Genomic DNA, 26,882 nt, shown 5'->3' on the forward strand with positions numbered 1-26,882 from the left:
ACCGAAATTGATTGTCCACCAAGCCTTGCTCGTTTAAAACGTGGGAGAGTCAGTTTAAACATAGCAGATGACCTGAGGTTACGTGAAGGGGTATAACAGATAAACCTTTTCCGTAAGTAGTGAGGACCTTGATCGTGGATGGCTCTAAAAGCCAGCACCAGGGATTTGAACAGAATGCGCTGCGCAACAGGAAGCCAATGGAGGGTGCGCATTTCAGTGCGCACACTCTTCCATCTCGGGATACTGAATATCAAGCGGGCAGTCGCATTCTGGATGATTTGCAGGCGCTTCACCAAATAGGCCGGAATGCCACTAAACAGTGCATTCGCGTAATCTAGCTTTGCCAGTATGAGAGCCCGAGCAACTGTCTCCTTTGCCACCCTAGGAAGCAGTGGAAAAAATTTGCGGAGCATTCTCAATGTGGCAAAGCAGGTGCCGGTCAATTTTTTTATGTGATCTTCGAATCTAAGATCCTCTGAAAACCAGATGCCAAGGTTTTTTGCTGGTCTCCCCATCTCTCCTGGGCTAGGAATGTTGAGGGGCCACAGTGTGTTTTTAAACGAGGAGGGAAAGGAACTGTAAAAAAGCACCTCAGATTTGTCCTCATTGCACTTCAGCTGGGCCCGTGTGAGCCAGCGAAATACAGAGGACAAACATAGATGCACTGCCGACACATCCAGATTACTGTCGGGCCATGTGAACAGCAGCTGGGTGTCATCGGCATACCCTATAATCTTAGCCCCACACTGTTCCGCTAGATAAACCAAAGGAGTGATGTAAATATTGAACAGTATGGGACTAAGAGTAGAGCCCTGGGGAACCCCTGTAGCAAGTGGCTTAGGTTCGGATGCATATGGGGGGATCCAGACCTGCTGGGACCTGTCAGAGAGAAAAGAAGACAGCCAGGCTAGCACAACTCCCCCAATACCAATAGCAGACAGCCTGGCAAGGAGAAGATCGTGGGGAACCGTATCGAACGCGGCAGAGAGGTCCAATAAAATGAGGACCGCTCTGCCGCCTCCGTCTAAACAGTCCCGGATTGCCTCTGTCATCTCCACCAGTGCTGTCTCAGTGCTATATGCAGCCCTAAAGCCTGATTTGGCAGTATGAAGGGCACTGGAGGTTTCAACAAAGTGCTCCAACTGTTGGAAGGCCACCTTCTCGCAAATTTTCGAAAGTGCTGGCAAGAGCGATATAGGACGGTAGTTCCCAAGGGCCATAGCGTCCAATCCCGGCTTTTTCAAAAGCGGCAGAAGTTTTGCTCGTTTCCAGCCTATGGGCACCTTGCCCGAGGCCAGAGAGAGATTAACAATCTGCGTGATCTCGGTGCAGATTGTATCTGCCACTTCTGAAAGCACACGGGCCGGGCACGGGTCGGCGGGGGAACCAGATTTCAATGATTGGAGGAGAGGCAGGATAGCACCTTCCTCAACTCGCACAAAGTTCAATAACTGTTGTCCGGAACCGGGACTAAGTGTGAAACACACCTCAGCCACGGAATCATCAGCGGGCAAAGCCGCTAAGAGGTCCTGCTGAATCCTCGTTATCTTACTGCTGAAAAAAACAGATAAATCCTCACACCACTGCGCAGAGGATGGGAGAGTAGCTGTGTCAGCAACCGGCGCAACAAAGCTTTTAACAATAGCAAAAATCTCTCTGCTATTGTTATCTGCCTTCGCAATACGCCCTGCATAGTAGTGCCCTTTTGCTATTTTAATGGCTGAGTAGTATTCTTTTTGTGCAGAACGTAGGACAGATTTAGCTTCAGGGCTATAGCTGAGCCTCCACGCCCGCTCTAATTTTTTGCACCCAAGTTTCCTCAGCCTCAGCTCAGGAGAAAACCAGGGTTGAGAAGGAGAGCGTCGTGTCCTGAGCACGGTAGTGTGTTTTGTGGAAACCAAAGCTGCCTGCCGCACCCATTCGTTAAAGTCGCCGACTGCCTCGTCCAGAAGTACCGTGGGTTTAGGACGGGCTTTAGACAGGGCCTGTCGGAACGCGGGCACATTGATTTTTTGAGTATGACATAGGGGGGGGGAGTAAAACCCGGCTCTGCCATCACCCACGCGAATCTAACCAAATCGTGGTCCGACCAGGTTGTTTTTTCCACGGTCACAGACTGAAGTGGGAAGTTAGAACAAACCAGGTCAAGCAAGTGGCCTCCCGCATGAGTCGGGGCAGTGACCCATTGCTTAAGCTGGGCCAAATTAAGAATTTCATCAAGCCTGCGGCCCTCCGACGAGTCGGGGGCATCAGCATGAATATTTAGATCGCCAACCAGAAGGAATTTAGGAAAACTTAGGGCCCGTGGCACTATATAGTCTTCTAGGGAATCGAGGAAATGATTAGCCTGGCCCGGCGGTCTATAAATCAGGGAACCACCTAAGGTAAAATGGGGGGAAAGTGTTAACGAGAAGTGAAGGACCTCGCTGCCAACATCCACCAATGGTGGCTCAGAGGCGAAGCGCCACCCATCCCTGAAAATAACAGCCAGTCCGCCCCCTCTCCGCCGTGTTTGGCTAAGAAGGCCGTTTGGTATCTTTTAAAATAAATCCGGTAGGTTGACACCCCCAAGTGACTTGTCCAATCTTAGTTTCCATAAACTAATCCTTGCTCTTTTATCCTTCCAAATGAAATTTGAGAGCATCTTATCAAGTTTGTGGTGGAACTCGTGGGACAGTGTTAAGGGTAGCATAATTATTAAATAGTTAATTAGAGGCACAGTCATCATTTTAATGGTCTCGATTCTACCCCACCAGGTGATAAAACGTGGTGACCAACCGTCTAGTTGTTTTTTGATTTTCTCAAGGGTCGTATTTTCGTTCCATTGGAGGGTCTCAAGAGTGGAGCTACCAAACTCTATACCTAGGTACTTGATAAAGCTGCTCTGCCAACAGAGTCCGGATGCGCCTAACACCTCTGTTGGTACAGATGTTCAGAGGTTTTACTTCGGATTTATCCCTGTTTAGCTAGTAGCCTGAATGTAAGGAGTAAGTTTCGATAGATGACATCAGTGCCTCAATAGAGATATCAGGTTGTTCTGTGACTATCAAGATATCATCTGCATAGACCGCTAGTTTCACAGTTGTGGCGCCGAAAGGTATACTGGTAATGTTTTGGTTTGGTTTAATCTCCCTGAGGAGTGGTTCCAGGGTCAGTAAGAAGAACAGCGCAGGTGAAAGTGGGCAGGCCTGTCTAGTTCCCTGCTCTAATTGAAAGGGTTCAGATAAGGAACTGCTAATGGCGATTCTTGCGGATGGGCGAAAGTATAAGGCCATGACCATGTTAATATACTCATCCCTCAAATTAAATATTTGCATGCATTGGCGCAGAACAGGCCAAGACACTCTATCAAACGCCTTCTCTGCGTCAAGGGTGATTGCCACCGCGGGTGAGTCTGATATTTTGGACTTCTCTAAAACGTGACACAGGAGTCTCGTGTTGTCGTTGGATAGACGATTCTTTAGGAAACCCACCTGGGAGCAGCCGATCAAGGTTGGCAAGATACAATTTAGTCTGAAACTAATATTTTCGCATAAATTTTACAGTCCAGGTTAATGAGTGAAATAGGCCTGTCATTTTTCGTTAGTAACGGGTCTTTCCCTTCTTTGTGTATCACGAAGATGGTTGCTTCACTCAAACGTTTTTAATGCGCTGTATGGACAAGATCTGTTAAGGAGAAGGTTGTTAAAGCTTGATACTCGATTTTGAAGTTTAGGAATATCAGTGAAGATCCTACGATGCAGAAGACATTGTAACTTATTCTTAGTGATGGTTTTTGGTTATAGTCATGAGTTCCCTGCCCTTCTCCCTGCTTTTTGTTTTGGTCAGTTTTTAAGAGTGTACTATGCTCTTCTTCAAGTATTTGTCAAATTGAACCTCCTCTTTAAGGCAGCTGCCACTACAGGCTGAATGTGTATGGAAGCCCTAAGATTTCTTATAGATAAAGTGTGTTTATTTAACTCTTCTCATGTAAGCAAGCATATCAGACTGCTCTTGTCCGCTATATTTAGTCATTGTTCCCTCTTCCTAGGTGCTGTAATGTTGACAAGGTCATCACTGATTTAATGACCTATCATGCAGTTAGATTGTTTGGACTGTTTTGTACCTGAATAGGCTTTTTGGAGTTGATTCACTGCATTTCGTTATGATTACCTATTCACATGCATCTATTTATTTTGACTATCCGACTATCCGTATTCTGTGGTCCTTGCACCCTGTGGGAAATTATTCTAACTTTTAGAACTTCAATGAAGATGCCTGCTATGGTGAACCAGGACTACACGTAAGTAACAATTTCTTCCAGGCACAACTTAACTAGTTGCTTTTTATCAGCAGTTGTCACGCACCCACCCCAAGGCGATGCTGGCAAGGCTTGTTCCTGCAAGCGCACAGGATCTGGGAATCCCACCTCTACCACTAGCTGCCCTCGCCACCCTCTGATAATAAATTGGTTATTGACAAAGCACTTTTTAGATTCTTCTTTTGCCTGCTCGTTCGAACGTAACTGTACATGACCATCACACTGCCATCTTGGCTTAGGAGGTTTCTTTCCTCATCCAATCAGAGTGTTTCCCATTTGCCTCCAATTTGTTGATAGAAACAGTTACTTTGTTGTGAGACAGCGACCCTCTATCAATAGCTTAACTTATCAAACATATGTGAAGAAAATGTGACTGACACAAGCAAAGTTATCGCTGTAGGGGGATATCTTTATTTCCTAAAACCAAAGGCTAACCACAAAGATACACCTTTCCCTATGCCCGCTATTACACAACTACTGACCAATCAAATACTGGGCTTATGTAAAAGAATGATCAACCAAGGGCAGGGCCCAAGCCACCCACTCCATACTTCTTTCATTTCTGGCTTGACAGGCCATCCACCTGTGCGGTATATTGTTACCAATTCTTCAAAGTATACGCAAAGTTGGCCTGGGCTTTGCCCAGAGCATTATTTTACTCTCTTTTGCACGTCATGCTCTTGGCTGTTTGGTGTATCATTATGCTTTGTATGGAGTCTTTGCATTGCAATGGATGAGAAACGATTTTACAACTAAAAAGATGCTCTAAATCATAACACTTTAATTTTGTTTCATACATACATTGTGTACAGAAATCAATCTTTTTTTGTTTTTTTTTCACTGCAGCAAAACACCTTTTAATATTTGTGTTGGGGCTCATTTTCAAGCTTCTCTTTAGGATAGCTATCCTATGTTGACCCTTATCTGATTGAGAGCCTGAGAACAAGATGTTCCTTCCTACCTGTGTTGACCCTTCCCAGATTGAGAGCCTGAGAACAAGCTGTTCCCTCCTACCTGTGTTGACCCTTTCCAGATTGAGAGCCTGAGAACAAGATGTTCCCTCCTACCTGTGTTGACCCTTTTCAGATTGAAAGAACAAGATGTTCCCTCCTACCTGTGTTGACCCTTTCCAGATTGAGAGCCTGAGAACAAGATGTTCCCTCCTAACCAAGGTCAATCACAAAATCTCTGATTTCTTGAGTATCTTGCAGGGGACCATGTAGGCACATTGTTGCCATCATATTTATGCAAACCATAACGTGCACCATAACCCACACATAACGCCCACTCCCATTATCCCCGTGCCCTCAGACAGTAAGTAGCCTGTGTGCTGGTCAGGTAGTGAACACACCGTTGCCAGGCTTCTTCTTTGGGCGGGAAGTAGTCCTGCTGGACCTGCTGCTGTGCATCTGTCCCTTGCAGAGATGAGGCTGTGATCACTCTCCAGGTGTCGTCCTCTGCCCCTCCTGTTGTACCTTATGCACATATGTGGTGTTTAATATACCGTCCCCTCTCCTGCGGCTCTGAGGCTCCCGCACAGTCTATGTCAGGGTAAGGAAATGCCCCCCTCACTGTGCTCCTTCCTGCTTGGTCGTACCAGCGCATCCTACAACAGAAGCAACTTAATGTTTAGAAATAGTCCGGATACACCTTACCCCACTAGTTTGCCAAGTTTGTGTAACTTGTCCAGTTATATTTCTGTGTGTTTTCTGTGTTATGATGTTGATTGGTTGTAGGTCGTATTGTTTTCTAGTGCTAATTTTAATCTACTTTTCTTCACATTTCATTGACACACATTGTAGGCCTACTCTTTCAGTTGCCTACAACAATTCAGAAACTTCGAAAAATATTTAATAGTGCCGTTGCCTGTGCCAGTGTTGAAGATGATGGCCTTAACAAGCCCCATTTCCAGCACACACAAAACATTTCGACACTGTGAAGTCAAAGTGTCTTAGTAACACAAATATTTCAATTACTTTTGCTCGCAGTCTCTCTTTATGTTTCACTTATCGAAGTGATTTTCAAGAATTCACAAAGTGGCATGTTTCATGGCAACCAATATATCTCTTAGAACTTATGCCAGGCCTATTGACTTTGCCAATGCTTCGTCTTTTCTTGTTTTTTTTGGTACAACGTGAACGCTGGCATAATAGAAACCTAAGGCTGTGTCTTACTACACATAACAAGAATAACAAATAGAACACCAGTTTGATATCAGTCTCACAGAGTTGCCTCAGCAGTCTAACAGCAATGTAAAAGTATTCCTTATAGCAGACTAACTTAGCTAGTGTCACAAATATGAGCAAATGAAAAAAAGTAACAATGAAAGCAAAAAGTAAAACTTTTGCTGTAGTGTGTAAAATGTGTATATTTATGTGAATACTATAGTAAATGTGGTTATTTTATTTTCATTGAACAGTGTAAATGTAAATGAATTTTAATTATATGTACATCGGTTTATGCAGACACACACCCACAAAACCTTTGTTAAAAAAGGCAAAAAAAATAGAGCACGGAAATTGTTTCTCACATGCAATTTTTTTTAAAGTTCTGTTTATTAATCTAGTAAACCGTACACCGTCACAAATATCAGTATATATGGTATTTGGCAATCGGATACATAATACAATTAGCAATGCATTTCAGTTAGGAACACCTCCTGTCATACTATACATGGTCTCCCCTTGTTGTGACCCCCCTTGAGTTATTTATCCAGTGCCCGCCCTATATATTTCCCAAGCCGACCATATCTTCTCTACTCTGGTAGATCGTTTTTTCGGCCTGTTGGCACCAATCCAGCTCATTTTACCAATCTTTTATTCTCGGAGGATCCACCTTTCCCCAATTTCTAGCAATATTTCTTTTTGCTACTGCTGCCGCTAACATCAGCCATGTTTTGGTGTTTGTGGGCCATCTAATTTCGCCAGTTACTCCCAGTAAGTCAGTGCCATCTTGCATCTGTCGGAACCTGCTGCCCCAGCACCCTCGCCATTTTCCGAGTCACTCCTGCCCAGTAGTTCTGTATCATGGGACAGGCCCAAACTATGTGAAAGAAAGAACCCTTCTCTCTGCACCCCCTTACACGGTGGTCTGAGTCGCTCTGGCCCAGTTTATGCTGTAGTGTTCTAGGAGCGTAGGACCTGTGCAGGATACGAAGTTAGACCATCCTAAACCTTGATCTTATGGCACTCTCTCTAGGGCTTTGTATGGCTTCCCTCCAGTCCTCTTCCTCCAGGAGCCCTAGGTCTGATTTCCATGCCTCCCTCAGGGAGACCAAAGAAACTGGGGAATTGTTCATAATCTACCGGTAGGTGAGTGGCACTGCTTTATCTATCATTGGATCTAACTAACCTATCTTCCAATGGAGAGTATTCCGGTAATGTATCCCCCTCTGATATGCATTTCCTCAGGGCAAGTCTCAGCAGGAAATATCAAAGCCTCTCCGATCCCGTTAGTTGATATTCTGCCAGCAGCTCCTCAAATGTAATCATTGAGCCCCTTCCATATATCCCTCAGCCGTTCCACCCCTATAAGTCGCCATTTCTGGAATCCGTGTAATTTTCCAACTTCCCCCAGCATATCACTATCCCATAGTGGGGTCTGTTCAGTCAACCCGGACTTCCACCCTAATTTTCCCGTAGCCTCCCACCAGGCACGTGACACTGTCTGTGTATGTGGTGGATATAATTGCCAGGCCTTCTTACAGTATTTGTTTCCTCAGTAGTGAGTAATCGAGTCTCTCCTTCTTGGTCTGTCGCGCCGGGATGCCCCCGGGTAAGCTGAGCGCGTTACAAGTTTCATATAATAATAATAATAATAATAACAGTATAGGGCCCTGAGATAGTTCCCATTGCCCATGGCATGTCTGTCCACCCGATAGGGCGGTTCCGTCAGTGGTGCGAAGGCCCAGTCATAAACATTTATCAACTGGGATGCCAAGCAGTAACTTTTAATATCCGGGATCGCTAACCTGCCCTCATAGACCCCTTGTTGTAATTTTCTCAGTGCGATGCGTGGAATCCCATACCGAATTTCGGAGCTCACCATCTATTACTTTGAATGTTGAGTCTGGGATCTGATATGGCATACTTTGCAATACATATAGGAGGCTGGGGAGTGCCATCATCTTGAATAGTACTGAATGGCCCATTAATGAAATCGGAAGCTGTCGCCAGTGGGCGACGTCTTCTCGTTGTCTCACCATCTGTGGGTTTAGATTTCGTGTCAGGAAGTCCGCCTCTGAGTTGGAGATATTTATTCCTAAATATCTAAATTCGTCTCTGCGCTTACACACACCAACGTAAGTCTCATTATGCAATTTTATGGGATTTTTTTACTTTGATTTCGTCACAGAATCGAAAGAAATAGGAAATAAATGCCCTGTCCATTCAGTTATCATGTCTCTCTGCAGAAATGAAAAAAAAATTGCTTGGCATACATTATTACCAACAGGTGCAAGTAAAAAATTCAGCACTGATGGAGAAATTACTTTTTATGTTTAGACTACTGGAATGTTTGGTGAAAGTTTTGTGTTGTATGTCTATATGCTAGAGATTACTCTTGACTTTTTGCATGTTATACTTTGTGTTCTGATGGACACATCTACCTGCAGATTCCTTACCTTTTGAATGTCCCTTTGTGCCAGCTTGGACCGGAAACCTTTTGATAGCTCCCCCACACAGTTAGGAGACACCGGCTCCATCATGGCTCCACACGCGTTACCGCATGACGTCACTGGAGCCATGAAGCACCCCCCCTCGGCATAATGATGTCAGTTTTACCACGCCTTTGACACGTTCAGGAGCTCTTCAACTCTCCTCATGAGATCCGTTGTTATTCAAGGTTTTCTTCAAATACAACCTAATCTGACCATGATATTGGCACCTGTAGATAATGACAGAAGATGGACCCCAAGTATTTAAAAGAAAGAGAAGCCAAAGTTTTTCTAGCCCGAGTGCAGGATGAAAAAAGAGGTTGGCCGAAATCTCACCCAAGATTAAGATTACAGTCTACGCACTTGTCCGAACCTTCCAACAAAAAAACATAAGCAGCAACACATGAATCCTGTTAGCATTCTTCACAAGACAAGTCAACGATGTTAGCGACACCTCAACAACAGTCTGAGAACACGAAACGGTCACGCCGACTCCGTTTACTCCACCTTGATCCACATCGCCAGGGGCTACAGTGCCTATGACTCCACCTCCAGTACCAGTTCCAATAATTCCTGCGGCATTGTTTCCCTGACCTGGGGATGATAAGATGTATCCTCTATTCCCAGCTCTGGGTACGGATCAGAGACAATTTTTTAACGCCATGTTCATCATATTCAGCAGAGCCATGATGCCATCTGGTGCATTGCTGGCCCCATGAGTACGCTGGCTTACTACTTGGGAATTGTTTCTGCGTCATACCAGCAAGCACATTCTTGCCATTTATGCCGCTGGCTTAGTGTTACTAGCTTATTCTGGTTCCCACGACTCCACCACCACAAACAATGCTAGCTCAACTGGTTCTTCCATACAGATAGAGTGATTACACTGGCGCCGCAGCCAACGCAACCAGCCGGAGACATCTTAAGGATTTTTGGGGGTCCTGGGCCAAACGTATTTTGGGGGCCCATGTTCCAAACGTGATCCAAATGCAGCTTTTTGATGCCCATGTTTGGCCCTGACACTGATAGAGCACAGGTTCACTGGTCCAATTTCTATATGTGTTGTAACTAATATGCAGAAATAGCAATGTATTTTCAAAATTGTAACACAGCAGCAGCTCACTAATGTTATTGCAAATAATCTCGGTGACCACCCCTCCCATTTATCATATGTTTGGTCCTGTTTTGATGGTGAAGAAAAATTTTGTTAGTATGTTGCATGAAACTTCAACCCATTTCTCTGCAAAATGTCTGAAATAGACTCCCACATGTCAATTACATTAAAAATAAAATTTCAGTAAAACAATCTGTTTAAGAATTATTCAAGGTCATCAGGGATAGACTCTCTGCAGAACAGAACTGGCTCTACCAGGGGACTCCTGAAAGGCAGGGGGCCCTGAGCCAGTGTGCACTTTGCCCATGCCTTAAAACGTCTCTGCCACCAGCACTGCGATCTTCTCCACCGATGCTGCTGTTGACCCCACCGGCACCCCTGCCTTCGTCTGCAGAACAACTAGTGCCACAGTCTTCAAAGGGTCCATTACTACCTATCTCATAAGCAGATAAATTCATGCCCTGCTATACTCAGCTCAAAATGTCATTCCCAAGTTACCTTCAGATAACCAAATTCACCTAATTGAACTGCATTATGATGGCCAGGCAGCATCCTGACAAGTCATTCACTCAGGGCGTGATACAGCTGACTCGGTCGCAAGAGCTATGGCCGCTACAGTATCAGTCTGCCACTATGCATGACTGAGGACCTCTGGCTTTTCATGGGAGGTACAAAACACCCTCATTTTTTAAAGCCATCTTTTATTGAAGTTTTATATTCACTCTGGCAGCACAAATGCTGCCACATTGATGATTACAAATGCGTGTGGGACATTGCAGTTAAACAATTACTTAGTTAAGGATTCCAATGGCGTGAGGATTCCAAACAAAGACAACAGAACTTAAACCATGAGCCTAAAAATCCCATCTACATAAAGGTAGACCCAAACTGGATACAGAAATATGCTCCGCATATCCAAGAGTAGGGAAAGAGGGGGTTAATTCTCACAACACTGAGAAAGAACTGCAGAGCGAATTATCACAGTAGCACTGCGCACATGTTTTAGCCTGCTTTCAAGAGGTAAGGGTGCAAGGGGGATCGGGTCACGCATGCCCAGAAAAGTCCCCAACTTTGCTAAGCGCTTTATGGCATGTGAAGCGGAGCTATCAACACTGTCTGGGGTCCCCTAAAAACGGAGAGGAGTGTATCCCACACAGCTGCAATGAGTCTTCTCTTCACTCCTTCACCTCCTCCAGCTGCAGTGCTGAAGCCTCCGCCTCCCCCATTTAATGGAAGCAGCCTGCCACTGAACCATACTCTGAAGCAACAAGGCTTCCCAGTTCATTGATAACACCGATGTGCCATCAGTAGCACCAAGTCAATGAGTCCTGTAGCTACACCTCCCACTTTTCGACGCCTATAAAGGCCCAGTAGACAATTAGCCACCTTGTCTAGATGTGATTGGCCTGTAGCATGAGTCAGGACCACGCAGACGTCTACTCATAGCATGCAAAGCCTAAGGCTTGCCCAGAACATTTGCAGCATATCCAACTATGTGGGCGCAACAGCATGAGCAATAAGGAAATGTGACCGTCGTAGAGTGTTTTCTATGTAATCTAGCTGGGGTAAGATAAGCCCTATGTAAGATGTGGTATTGGATGAGCTGAAAGCAGGCATGGTGGAATACCTTGTGCGGGTATGTCAGTGCCCTATCCTGTTCCTTCTGGGTCTGCCCATGTCTTAAATCATGCTCCCAAATGTGTCTAAGAAGTGCCAGTGTGTCTTGGAGTGTGTAAGAGTGCTTTCGAAAGCCCAAAAAAGCAATCATTGTCCCTCACCTGTAGTGTGCAGGGCTTGTGCCAGAGGGTGCGGAGTGGGCTCAGTATCGGTAATGCCCCACATGCTCTCTAGTGCAACCACAAGGTACATATGGGTCAGGACCAGGCCTGCAGGCAGACCCATCTGCCCCCGACGGCAAGTCGAACGGGACGTGTGCCCCCTCCTGAAATAAGTTAGCATGGTCACGCCTGCGGAGTCCCACCACACCCCACATCCCGACCAGTCTCATCCCAAAAAGTCCAGATAGAGCGTATGGGAATCTCAGAGCATACAAGGAAGCATCCAATGCAAACCACACAAAACATATGACATGGGCAGGAGGCCATTAAGGAACACAAATAATTCTGAAGGAATAACTTTTGCACTAAACTAAGTGCTCAAGGCTGCGAGCCTGAGCCTACGTCCTCCAAGATGTGCCCAGCCAACCAACGGGTAGGCCACTGGAGCTAGTCAGCTAGATAATAGTGCTCGAACATCGAGGCACCCAGTCCTCCACTATGTGTTGGTGGTTGCAATTTGGGCAAAGCCACCCTACGCCTTTCTCTATTCTATAAGAGTCCTCCCAGCATTGCATTTAACATCCAAAACTTACTCCGTTGAATGCAGAGTGTCAAATTTATGAAGAAATATAGGAGGCACAGTAACATCACCATTTTAGAGGGAACCACCTGGCCCTGCACCATGAGTGAGAGACAACACCAAAGAGCAATCTGAGGTCGCAAGGAAGATATTGCCCTCATAAGGTTGCCTTTAATTAAATAATGAGGAGCATGATTAATGTTAATACCCTGATAGCGAAAGGAGGCAGGATCCCACCTAGCCGCTTGTATGTCAACTGCAATGCCACACAGAGGACAATCTAGATGAATTGGCAGCAGACACGATTTAGCCTAATTGACTCCGATGGCCGAAGTGGCTAAAATCATCCGAGATGCGGGCGATCCCCAGCTATACTGTTCTGAGCATCTGTATGTACAGTAGGACATCAGAATATAGGGAGATGATGTGGACTTCGCTGCTCACTGGGATAACCCAGTCAGTGCCAGATTGCCAAAGACTTGGGGCTTCATCGCTAAGGCAAAGGGGAGCGGGGTCAACCCTGAAACATACCCCTACCAATGGGAAACGGGCTAGATTTCTTATGACCTACCTTTACCCTAGCCGACGGCTCTGTATAAAGAAGCTTAATAAACCCAAAAGCCTACCCTGATGCCCATGTGTTGTAAGACTGTAAATAGCTCCAATCAAGGGTGTCAAAAGCTTTCTTTTTTAAAAAAAATTATTTTTATTGGCATTTTTAAAACAGTGCGATACAGTGTCATGTAGAAACACAAAGTAATTTAGGCACAGTAGTTTGTCAACAGAAACCAGCAGAGTTACATCATGAACACAGGAGCATCTCTGTCTATCAATCAGAACACGGGTTTTCAACAAATATTGAGGTTCCAAAGCATTATTCCGAATCAGAGCTAGAGCTGTCAGTATCAGAAGGTGGGTCGCAAATGTTTCCCCTGTACTTATTCCACGCCCCCCAAATCTTATTCCATTTCTTGGGACAACCTCTATTTCGGAACACTGCCCGTTCTGCAATCATCGCAGCGTCCATATCTTGCTTCCAGGCCGATATTGTTGGCGACATCCCCCCACCCCACTTCTGCGCTATATTTCTTTTTGCCACCATCATACCTAGTGTCATCCAGTTCTGCCTATATCGTGTGAGGTCATTGGGTTCCCATATGTTTAAGAGGCAACGCTTGGGGTCAGGCAGTATGGAGAGCTCCTCTGATTGAGACATGGTGCGCATCACCTGGACCCAGTAGTATGCAATTCGGGGGCAATCCCATATCGTGTGGTAGAAGCCACCTATTTCCCCGCATCCCCGCAGGCAGTATGGATGTGAAATCCTTTTCATCTTATGTAGTGCGTCCCTAGTGTAGTATGATCTGTGTAGTATGCGTAGTTGCACCAGGCGGAGACGTGATGGGACGCCCACTTCTTTCGGAGACGCAGTCGCCTCCTGCCACTCTGAGTCATCAATGTCTCCACAGTCGTGTACCCACTTCTCCCGCAGGGCCTCCAGAGGGTCAGGTAAATTGTTTACGAGTTCCCGGTACGTCAGAGATGTCGCCTTTGACGGCATAAAGTCAGTCAGTAGCCTGTCCTCGAGTGGGGACGCCTCCGGGATAGCTGTTCCGGACTTTAACGCTGTCGTCAATGCATGACGTAACTGCATGTATCTGAAACGTTCTGTCAGCGCCAGATCATATTGCTGTTGTAGCGTCTCAAAAGGTAGCATCTGCCCCTTCTGCCATAGATCGCCAATGGTCGAGATGCCGATAGCATCCCAGCGGTCGAAGCCTTTGGAGTGTCTTAGTTTTCCCAGCTGTTTTATGTCCCACAACGGGGTTAACTGTGTCAGTACTCCCTGCCATTTCAACCTGCTCAGCGCCGCGTGCCATACGGTGAGCGTGTGATGTAGTGGGCCGAATTTCGTGGCGATTAATGATTTATCATACAGGGGGGCCAGCATTCCAGAGAATCCCAACTGTGCCCTGTCTGCCTTTAGAGCTGGTTCAGACTGGGGGAGATGAAGCCATTGGTTAACAATCTTCAACTGCGATGCCCAGTAGTAAAGGTTGACGTCAGGGAGCGCTATGCCTCCGTCGTACGTCAAAAGCTTTCTTGAGGTCTTGTACCAGGCAAGCGGTACAGGGCCAGTGTGACAGAGCACCTTCCATTATTCAGTGTAGTTGAGGGAGATTGAGCTGTGAATCTGCCCAGGATAAATCCCTTCTGATCAGAGTGAACCAGTGCTGGCATATGTTCAAAAGCTGTGTCGCCAGCACCTTACAATCAGTACCAATCACTGTCAGCAGCCTATAGGAGGAGACCTGTAAGGGGTCCCGCCCCAGCTTGAGCAGGAACACCAGAAGGGTCTCCATCATGGATGGGGGTAGATGCTTGCTGCGAGGGCGGCAGAGTATAATTTCTCCAATTTGGAGGCCAATAAGGCTTCATAGGTCTTATAGAATTGAATTGGCAAGCTGTTGAGACCTGGGGTTTTACAGATAGGGGAGTCTCATATAGCACCCCTAATTTCCTGCTCAGTTATAAGGCCACTCATGTCCTCCCTATGCCCCACAGGGACCACTGGCAGTGCTACCTCAGATAAGTAGTCTGGGATCCTGATCATTCGAAAATGGGCAGCAGGGTCATAAAAGGCCTGGTATTTCACACAGAATGCATTATGGATCACTTCCTAGATGGTGACCATTGGCTTTGTGGAGATGCGGATGGCGAACACCTGTACAGTATCAGATGCACTCCCTAGCAACCATGCCAGCAGGTGTTCTGATGTAGCCCCTTCGCATGGACGCTGGCTTGATGCACCCTGTAATCCAGGCACCTCAACAACTCCAGTAGTTGGGCATGTCAAGTCCTAGCATCAGTTAGTTTGACCCTAGAAGTCCCCGCAAGGAGGTTTCTACCTAGATGAGGGAGCGTCTCCCGCGCACCTATAACAGGATGTATGCAATGCCCCAGTTTTTTACATATCCCATTCTACCAACCGTGTGAAGGCCGTGCCACTGTTCTCTGTGATATAGTTATCCAGTGAGCCTCGGCCTGAGTCACGGAACACACGTCCTCCAGCGCCTTGGTTTGCAAGCATCATATGGGTACAAATGGGATAGGGTCCCCCATTCAATCTACCAGAGCGTTTGGTCGTGATCTGATATGGTCTTCCCCAAGCATTCCACTAACGTGATCTTAGGCTGCTCGGGGGGAGGTGGGGAGGGGTGGTGTCACAGAGGAAAGTGTCAAGCCGTACACAGAGATCGTGCGACAAAGAGTATATGGAATACTGCCTAGCAGCTGGATTCAGGACTCGCCAGCTGTCCACTAAGGACCAGTGTGCAGGCCACTATGACAGGTGGGCAGCAGCACGCGTAGTAGAAGACTGGGGAAGAGGAGGGTAGGATCTATCTAGGGCAGGGTTGTGAACACAATTACAAATTAAAATCACCACACGCAACCAAAGACAATGAGACCTTAGTCAGCAGTGAGGATATGTGCACAAGAAAACACACCTTGCAACATTTGGCAAATACAGATTCCCTGACATCACCTCTAACCCCCCACCCCCGAACTCTGCACCACAAATACTTAGCGGCCCTCCGGGTCCGCCTCCCTCACTGTGTTCTGAAACAGCACCCCTGGTCGTATCCATTTCAAGGCTTCCCTAGCATATCCCAAGCAGGCTGTGCTGAAACATTTCCTCCTCTAGCGTTTTTGAAGTCGAAGGTCTTCCTTTCTTGCCTGGTGAGTTTCCTGTAAAAAGGCCACATGTGTCCTGCATCTTTAGAGGCTCTGATGGACCGAGTGGCATCTGGCAACTGTTCCCGCTCCCAGTCCCCGGACATTCCAAGTTAGAAAAAGTAGTTTAGCCATACAGTAAACAAATTGAGAAGGAAGGTGCAGCGGCCATCCCGACAGAGATCCAACAAGTGGGCTGCAGCGAAAGAACGATGAGAGGCGCAATTTAAATGTAATCTCCAACTTCATGACCCTGGTAGTTCATAGGCCTTACAACGCAGCAATTCAATGGTCGCAGGGTATATGAAGTTGGGGGTGTAAGCATTGTGAAGTATTCTTGGTGTACTATCCAGGCGGAGACAAAAGGGTCCCAGCATTGGCAGCATTGGTCTAGAGACTCTGTGATCTAGGAGGCAGGTAGTCTGAGACACCCTCCTCAGCATCTACCAGCAAACAAGAAAGAACAAAAGACCCATAATTAAAGCAAGTTGTCAGCAATCTGGGGCGTGACAGGGGTAAGCAGGGTGGACGATACGCTCAGCCGATATGTTGCAGAGTTCCATCAGAGGAGGAATCTTCAGAGTCTTCCGTGGTGCCGACTGTGCCATGGTCCCAGAGATGAGCTACAAAACATCCTTATAGACTTGCTATTTGGTGCTCCTAACTTTTTGGAGCAAAAGCAGGTTCCGCACTAGAACGTTTTAAAGAAAGTAAAGCAATAGCCTGTTTACTTGGCCTTCAATCGCAGACCAAAGACTCCAGGCAGTTTGAAAGATTTTGATGCTGCAGCAGCTCTTTTTCTTTTAGAGGCCACCAACAATATACAACACAAACACAACAACAGCAGCAGTCAGACCCCCTTTTACAAGAGATCAGGAGTGTGTGCCAGGGGAAGACAGTGAGCCACACCACTTCCTCACTCCGCTTCCTCTTAATCCTAGGCAGTGCAATAAATCAGCCCGTGTCTCCCGTTCTTGGAACACATTCTACTGATGGTAAACCAGATATCCCACTTTCCACATCGATGGAGGTGCATAACATCAGAACACTGTGTTACCCTCCAGTTTCCGATGCAGGGAACTTTGGGGCAATGCATTTTGGTTGAGCTGGAACTTTCAGCTCCTTTACATGTTTCCCTCTAAGCCCTTGATTCTAAGGGTGTTGAAGGTTTACCTCTACAAGGTCCTAGTGTTCTTAATAGCCCCGGACTGCCATTAATGATGTGGAATTCGGACCTCATTCGCCTCTCTTTTAAAGGGCAGGCCTCCTATCATAGATGCAGCGACAGGTCCTACACCCCTACTTCCAGAGCTTCAACTACATGCCTGGAAATTGAATGGGGCAACCGGAGTTTCTTTTTAGTCCCGCCACCCCCACCAAAAGTGGCAGACCTTATTTTATCTTTCTGAAGACACTCCACCAAATCCATATATGCTTGTAGATGGGTGAACTCTGCAAAATGGTGTGAAGACAATTCCATAGATCCTCTTAAAAGTCATCTGCCTGATAATCTTCTTTTTGCTCTTTCATGAGCCCGGCAAGGCTGTGCGGTTGCTACAGTTAGAGGGTTTAAAGGATATTTCTTAGCCCTTTTGGCTTTTATATGTTTTCCCAGACAATCATCTCTGTTCAAATCTCCTACCATTTTGAAATTCATTAAGGGACATAGAAACAAATTTCCTTCCACTCTTTGTTATGCCCCATTGTTATCTTATTTATATCTTACATATCTCATGTATTCCATGTATAAACCCCATCCACAGTTGTCTTTTACAACTACTAATGTTTAAAACAATTTGCTTAGTGGCCATCACATCTGCAAGGCAAGCTACTCAAATTCTAGCCTTACGCGTGAAACCTCCATTCACTTCTTTCTCTCGTTCTTGAAAGTTTGTGTTGAAAACAAGGGCTGCCTTCCTGCCAGAAGCGGTCACCACATTCCACTTAGGTCAGTCTTTCAACGTTTTATTCCCCTCAATATTGTGCTAAAGAGGAAGAAAGACTTCACTGTCTCAAAACCCAGAAGAGCTGTAAGCTTCTGCGTGGATAGAACATACGAAATCAGATTGGATGGTCAGCTCTTCATAGAGTATATTGAAAAGATGAATGGCAGGGCAGTCCATAAACGGACTCTCTCCAGAAGTATCATACTGTGCATCAAAACGTGCTATACCATGGCTCACAAAGAACGTCCAGAAGGTATTCATGCTCATATAGTAGAGCACTATCTTCTACCTCTCCACTGACGAGACATGTACTTATGACAGATATCTGTCAGGCTGCGACTTTACCCTTTGCTAAACAATTGCTTGAATTCCGAAGTGGGCAGGGTTGGAAACTTTGCGTACTCTGTATTATAGGATTTTTTGGTATAAACGGCCATGCACCCACCTCCGAGTGTGATCGCATTATTTCCGGTCACATGGTCAGATCACTGTGCTATTCTGCTTTGAATGCAGAATACCAAGCCTATTACAAGACAATAGTTCTCTTCCACATTTAAATTTAAATGTATGCAAGTAAACTCTTTCAAAGATATTACTAGGGGATAATGCTTAGGTGAATAATGTTGTCTTTGATGTCATTGCTGGAAACCACACCGAGGGCCAGATGTACAAAACACTGGTCACAAAATACTGGTCACAATTTGCGACTAGTATTTTTGCAACCATTGTAGTATTTTGCTGAACAACCTTTGTTATCTTTAACTCCAGGGTCACCCAGGATCCAAATGAATTGATTTCGCTTAAATATCTGTCTACTCAGCGCTCTAAGCATCCTGCCGCTGGGTACACCGGATGGCAAACGAAATTGCTTCTCAGATGCCTGTGTTCAATAGGCACTCATATTTAAAGGGTAGAAAAACGAACTAAAGAATGCACACTTCTCTTTTTAGTCATCTCATGTAGCTGAAACTAACAAATTGCCATATAATATTTTAAAGGTTGGAAAAGAGCTTAAGATAAAGTTTCATATTCTTTTCTATGTGTGAATCCTGTTTTTTTGCTCAATGGAGGATATTCCGACTGTGGGTGTTTACCTGCTCTGCCTGCTTAGAGGTGGTACAGAAACTCCATTAGTATTTGGTAACTCCGTTATTGAATTCTCTCCTTTAGCATCCGAACCAACCAGTGTGTTAATAAACTCAGTTAAATTGTGATCTTCGCATGATCATTGTCTAGCAACCATAATAAAGTTTGCCACTGCTAGGATAACTCTCCAGCTTTGTAATTTAGAAAACCCCACATTTAATTCTGTGTCCATTCCTAGTGGATTGAAAAAACCTATTTCAATCCAATACTGAAGAAACCGTCAGTAAATGCCTTAATGTTACTGTGCAACTGTTACTGTGCAACTGGGCAACTGGACAAACCCCTACTGGGCAACTGTGACCCACTGAGGGTCACAGTTGCCCAGTAGGGGTTTGAATCACCTATTATCTCCACAGGGGGTAGAGTATCACTTTGGATGTATGGGTACTCAAAATTGCTAACAGTGGTTACACCCTTCTTTCCTCTTCACCCTTCTGATCATACCTCCTACACCATGACGACTCCCAGAAATCACTTGTCATTTGTGCGAGCTGCGGTTCAGGCTATCTTGGACAACTCAACCATAGAGAGGGTGCCAGCGTCTGAGATCGGCACTGGTTGTTACTCCTTTTATTTTCTGGTTCTGAAAAAAGTGAAGAGGTCTCCGTCCCATCATCGATCTTTGCCCACTGAACTTCTTCCTCTGGAAAGACAAGTTCAAAATGTTCTCTCTGATCCAAGTTCTGCCTGCCCTGGATGCAGGAGACTGGATGATGGCATTAGATCTCAGGATGCTTATTTCCACATCCTCGTCCTGCAGTTTACTGCTGCACTATTTGTGGTTTCAGGTAGGTCACAAGTACTTTTAGCTTTCAGTGATCACCTTTGGCATTACCAGGCTCAGGTGTTCACGAAAGTGATAGTGGTGGTCACTGCCTAACTTCAGAGGTTGGGAATACTAGTCTTCCCATACCTCTACATCTGGTTGCGGAAGGTATGCTTGGCTCAGAGGGTCGTGAATCATCTCCAGATGACTGCCAACCTGTTGACATCTTAGGGACTTTCCATCAACATGCCTGAGTCCCACCTGACTGCTTTACAAAGGCTCCTTTTCATTGGAGCCACCTTGGGCACGTGCTGTTCGAGCCTTTCCTTTATCTCTGTGAGTCCAGGACATTCGGGCTATAACCCCAGTGTTTCACCCCACGACCTGGGTCTTGTGAGAGAGGTTCTGAAACATCTTGGCTTCTTGGCATCCTGCATCTTGCTTGTGGACCACACCAGGTGGCACATGCAGGTTCTGCAATGGAATTTGAAGTTTCAGTGGGCTCAGCACCAAGGGAGCCATCCAGGTATCGTAGGAGACTGCGAACGATCTGCAGTGGTGACTGTTGGATCATAATTAGACCAGTGGCAGACCCCTCTCCCTATCCTATCCAGAGCTAACAATTGTGATAGATTGGGGATGTCATCTAGAAGAGGTGGAAATTGGAGGAATCTAGTCTACGGCAGAAGCCCACCTCCACATCATCATTTTGTAGTTGCAGATGATTTGTTTCACACTGAAAGTCTTTCTCCCATCCTTCAAGTGGGAACAGGTGCATGTTCTTACAGACAACAACACCGCCATGTGGTACTGCAACAAGCAAGGCAGAGTGGAGTTGTGGGTCCTGGCCAGGAGACCCTGCGCCTCTGGAACTGGCTGAACCATCCGGGCATCTCCCTAGTCATGCAGCACCTGGCAAGATCTTTCAACTCCAGGGTGGACAAACTCAGTCAGAATTGCCTAGCTGATCACAAATAATGGCTTCACTTGGAGGTGGCACAGGGCATCTTCCAGAAATGGGGAGAACCCCAGCTCGATCTTTTCAGCGCCGCAGAGAACAGCAGTGTCCAAGCTTTCGCGCCTTGGAGTTCCCAAGGTGATTCTCACGCAGAGGCATCTTTTGCCTGGATTGGAGCTTTGGACTCATGTACGCCTTCTCACTTCTGCCTTAGACAGCTGCCAGGCTTCTACAAGGACGGTAGTTCACATATTCATGAAGCACCACTGTATGGATAGCCAGGTCCGGTGGGAAGGACATTTTGACCATTCTGTTTTCCTGATTTGAGCCTTTTCAGAGTCCTACCACCTGGGTAGGTACTAGTCTGGTATCTGTTCTCAAGGTTTAGAACTATCCATCAGAAGAACAACTTACTAACATTCGGTAACACTTTCTGGTGGATACTGTATCTAACCGCAGTATCCTCACTGACCCTCTCACCATGCTGTTCTGTGGAATGGACTCTCCTAGGCCCTATTAATAAGATTTCATCTTAAGAGAGCTGCACACTGGCACAACCTGATTATTAATGCTCCAAATCTGAAGGCGAGGACAGATCTAAGAAAGATATAAGAAAGAATCTGATGTCATCAACTGTAGGTGGCAGCTATGTAGGGGCCCAAACCTAACTTCCGAGGTTGGAGGGATCTTTCGCAGAGCCCCATGACACCACCTACCTACACATGAGGGAATTTCATTCTCTAGATCCAGTCTGGCACCTTGGGGTATTCTCAAGGTGAGGAGTATGCAATTAGATACGCCTATCCACTAGGAAGAGCATTACTAAAGGTAAATACATTGTTCTTCAGGTCATTGAAAAAGACTGCCTTGCTGTCATCCAACATCTTCAATTTCGCTTTGAACAAAGGTATGCGCCATTTTCTATTACAAAAGTTTCATAAATGCTGCAGAAACAAATCTCAGCCTCTTTAGTTATGCGATTATACCACCACAGACCCCTGCAGACTTTTCTGCACTGGCACTGTTGTGGGAACCCTCTGCGCCCACACTACCATGAAGTTGTTTTATACACCCGTAGGAGCAACTGTGGAGATAAAGCGTTCCTCATCTTCTGGCTCTCTATAATCTTGAGCAAGCCTACTATTCTTACATTGTTGCAGTGAGAGCGCCCTTTAGCATATTTCCATTGGTATCCTGAGTACTTGGTCCTCTCTTGCATGACCTTAATATGAATCTTTATTTCCTTTATGTTGGGAGTCATTGTGGATAGTTGAGATTCTGTTTAGGTGACCCGTCCGGCTGGCTTGCAGGTGGCCGATAGCTAATGTGACCGTTTTTCGTTTGTAAGATATTTCTATGGTCTTTGATAGCTAGTACTGGTGGTCATGATCAGTGCAGAGATTTTAGATTGAATGACATGTTGTGCATTCTCTGCCTGAGATGAAGGCAACATTGTTTAGATTGATTTCTTCTTCTGCTGGGTTCTCTCAGACACCCTGAGGTATGCGTGATCACTGGGAAAGAACGTCACTCTTAAGTGTTAGTGACAAAGGCAGGCAAATGTTCTTGTGTGGGTATTTAACAGTGTGCCCAATTCATTGCTTCACAGATCTGAGGTTCTTCACAGCAGGCAGAATTTAATACCTGCATTATATATGCAGGAGGGGGATGCAGAAGGAGGAAGACAGAAAAGGTTCAGCTGAAGTGTGATTGCCCCCATCTAACATTTGGTTTGACTCCCAATAAATAAAAAATAAATAAACAAACATTTGGTTCGACATTCATGGTTTTAACGTTCTTAATTCCCACCATTTAAAAATCAGTTTCTATAGTGCAAAGAATGTGCTTATTGTTTTCGTGATTTCCACATATGATTGTGCTCTTCCTGACAATTCATTTCAAGACAAAAGGTGATGGGGGGAGCAGGAAGGAAAACAGGAGCACCCCTCAGATCTAAACTATTTATGCCAACTTCACTTTCCACCGTCCATGAGTATCTTCCACCTTCATGCACCAACTTTCCCATGCCCTTGCTTGATCAGGGCACCGGTAAATCATGTGGGCTGTTCGGATTCGATAGTTGCACCCTTGGTTTTCATTGTGGGTACATCCTGACCTCCAGGTCTTGGCGAGGCCTTTTTGTCTCCTCCTGCCCTGCAGATGGAGAGGTTCCAGACTACGCTCTCCAGACATCCCTATTGCGACCTTTCCTGGTTGGCCAGACGGCCTCAAAAACGACCAAAGACAGACAGCTGCCTTATGTATCCACAGAAGAGCTGAGTGTCTCATTCTGTTTTTTCCAGACTCGCCTGTGGTGCTGGCAATAGTGCAGAGGTCTTAGTCTGCCATCATGGCACCTCCCACGCGGTCCTCCAAAGCCAACAGGCAGTAGCAATCCACTCACTAGACTTAGGCCCCTGTTACCATTTTAGTTCTAGGACTTAGAGCCTTCTTTGTCTAAGCTGCTCTCTTACATCTCTGGATAAGCACTCTTGGCAATGGTGTGGATTCGTTGAAATAGCTAGAAAATGCAAAATTACAATAGATATAAAGTGACTTGCGGCGGAGCTGGTGCAAACAATGTTGGCTATTAGACCTGACCTGTTTTTGAAGATGTTAAGGTATATGTGGATACGCTCTGCCTTCTCCAGCTCTCTCATTTCTCACACCCTTCTGCTTCTCATTCTGATATCGGGTGGTATTTGTAAAATTCTGCAGTTGGCTTTTTGGTAAAATCAATAATCCCAAAGTGTCAAAGAAGGCTCACATGAAACTACGTGATAGACAGTCAGCTTGGAGTTTTGTAGCTCGAGCTATCTTGTATCCAGCTGAATCCTTCCCTAAAGCATATTTGGCGGGATAAAAACCTCCATCTGGAACAAAACACTGTCAGGTAAATGTAGAAACTTCACTCCCATTACACCCTTCTGGAAAAAAATGCGAAACAAAATAATTAGTTTTGCTAAAACACCTTTAAGGGAAAGCTGACCCTAATCTGCCAACAAACACAAGTCACTTTAAGTATATCCGAATCTTTTGATGATGTTTTTAATACTACCTTAAAAAGTTATTTACTAATAGTAAATCGCCTATAAGTGAATTTGAAAAAATTGATTTACTAATAGTAAATGGCCTAGAATTGTATTTGAAACATTATTGAAATCTGCTTAATTTGATCATGCAGGCCACCAAAGAAAAGTTTATGCTAATGCATAATTCTTGGCAATAGTTGTGGGCCATAAGCTTTGGTTATGAAGAGATGTTGTGACCAATGAGCCGTAAATGTTCGCTGTATGTAGATGTTGGCTATTCCTGTGATTTTACAAATGAGAGAAGATCATAAAGTGTAAAATACATGCAACGTCCCAAAGGAACCCAGACCTGTGTCAGCCATGGGTTGCTATCAGAATCAAATATGGTACCAGTTTCTCAGCCTGGACTGCTATTATGGATATCAATGTGAGAGGGCCTCAATCCCCGCTCTTATGAGAGACACTGTATTTTGATACTGTGTAGGAAATCGAAATTGTTATGTGCTGAAACCGGAAGTCCACTGTGCCCTTTGTGACCTTGTCATGGAATGGCATGGTACTGATATTTGCGAAAATGTCAGACATTTGGGAGGATTTGGGATGGGAATCTGTTTTTCTAATCACCTCCTGCTGTATTTCATGATGGGGTGACCTTCTTGACATGTCGCCCTTCAAAAGGGTGGGATAAAATGTCGAAAACAAGAAAACCGAGTACGAAAACGAGAAAACCTATAAGATTGCAAACAGTTTTAAAAGCTTCGTTTCCAGTGTTTTCGATGTAATCTTTTTTTAAACTTGTAATGCTTTGTGCTTTGTAATTTATGTTTATGGTCTGTTGCAACCACCTTGTGACAGGAGAAGATGGGGAAATATGGCTCGCTGACTACATTGGTGCATAAGACCTGCTTAGGTCCACTCCAGATACATTTGTGAGAAGATAGCATATGTGTGTGACACTGCCTGTTTTAGTTTATACTTAACCTGGTTTTGAAAAGTGCTTTGAGATTTGTCCTACTAGTTGTGCAGTTGCACCCTTGTAGGCTTAGATTATCATTTTCACGTTTTGTTCATGTATGCAAAAAAATATGACACTTTGTTTTAAAGGAATCTGCTGGAGGTGACATCCAATCACCGTTGACACCAGAAAGCATCAATGGTACAGACGATGAAAGAACTACCCCAGAAGTGACACAAAACTCCGAACCAAGGGCTGAACCTACCCAGAATGCAATACCATTTTCCCACAGGTACAAGCTAAATTCAGACGTCTTGAGTAAAGTGAAATAAGTGCATCTTTGTTGTCGTCTTGAACAGTTGTGTATTTTCTGGTAGCGTCTAATAGCTGAAAGGATGTTTATCTCTGAAAATAATGTACCTTTGCTTCGGGTAACCATGATTAAATTAGTAATTAAACTATTTGGACAGCCGTAGCATACATCAATCAACAGGATGCATGCACGACTATCTCTGAAAAGCCCTCACAGCACCATTTTCACCCCACCACCTCTCCCTTCCGCAGCTCTGCCACAGCTCTTGCTACAGCTCTTGCTACATAAACCTTGACATTAGGTTTAGTTTACCTCAGCATCATTCATTCTTCGTTGCACTGGAAACTCCTGGTCTAGATCATTTATCTTAGCCCTCTTGACTGCCCTTCTGCGTTATCCATGGCCAAGCGCCTCTCCATGGAGAGTCCTCGCTATACAAGTAACGTGCACAGACTGGCAGCACTCAAGTTGGTACTTGAGTTATAATAAAGCAATCTTATTTTTATATACATAGTAGCAGTAAATGAACTACTTCAAAGTGTATTGACATTTTCTTTTGGTACACAGCAGACGTAATATATTAAATTGCTGTTTGCTTCATTTTGTTTGGGCCAAGCACAATTTGGGTAATTTCGATCTCAGTGCCATGGCCCCTGTCACCCTGGCAGTGGACCTTCTAGCCGCAATGATGGGAGCTGTGGCGGCTCATCTGTTTAAAGCATTTGCTCAGCATACATTTTCTTTAGAGAAAACTAACTCCCAAAGTGGAAACTGGTTTTCTTTAAACAAAAAATACGTCTGAGCCTGGTGCAGGCAAACTCCCAGCCGTTTTACATTTTCCCTGGGGCTCCCATTCAATGCACGGCGAACAATGGCGGGAAAATATGTGATGGGTACCTTGGATTCAATATGTAGGGTGATAACTATCTCTATGACCTAGTGATCCAGTGGCAGATGACTGCCAAGTCATGGTTTACTGTTGCAGGAGCCAATTGTGGCTCTGCTGACAGTAACTCCGTGTTTTTCCCTCATCTAAACGGGGAGTAACCCTGCATTTGGCAAGGAGGTAGATCACCGCTTTTTAGTGTTCCTCCTGCGCTATCAACCCCTGAATGAGACCCAGTGTGTTTTTAGTGACACCAGTTTATGCAACTGAAGACTTCTCACTTGTAGTGTACTTAGCATGTGAAATGACAGAGTCCAATGCTCATCTAGGACTTTAAGCCATTCCCCTCCAAAATATAATGCCATACTGCCTCGACACTGCTTCTCAATGAGACAGCCATTTTACCTTTTCATAAACTTTATTCGACAATTAAGTCATAAAAGTAAACCATAAAATCACATTTTCCAATGATTTAAAAGTGTCATTAAGAAGATTATACAATAAATATTTTTTTTTAAAAGAATTAAACTCCAAGAGACAATTGCCGAATATCACATAGCTAAAATCACATCCTTAAAATTTATAAAATTCATCAGTTATGTGGGACAGATGCTATATTGCAAGGCTCATGTCTCAGCTACATCCCAACGTTTACAGTGCAAATAAACAGGTTAAATAATATTCTCAATCTATTTTCATAGTGCTCTTGCCCGAATTAT

General features: G+C 45.1%; 1 protein-coding gene across 2 annotated transcripts in view; it reads left to right on the plus strand.

Moving 5' to 3' along the window:
- The window catches only part of HOMER1 (homer scaffold protein 1), a 618,990-nt gene that overhangs the window by 310,037 nt on the left and 282,071 nt on the right, over positions 1 to 26,882 (plus strand). For both annotated transcript variants that reach the window (XM_078675203.1, XM_078675205.1), the window contains exon 5: positions 25,114 to 25,256. In XM_078675203.1, coding sequence (XP_078531329.1) covers positions 25,114 to 25,256 — 143 coding nt within the window. The remainder of the gene's footprint in view (positions 1 to 25,113; positions 25,257 to 26,882) is intronic.

The sequence above is a fragment of the Lissotriton helveticus genome, chromosome 2_1 (assembly GCF_964261635.1).
Source record: "Lissotriton helveticus chromosome 2_1, aLisHel1.1, whole genome shotgun sequence".
Classification (NCBI taxonomy): domain Eukaryota; kingdom Metazoa; phylum Chordata; class Amphibia; order Caudata; family Salamandridae; genus Lissotriton; species Lissotriton helveticus.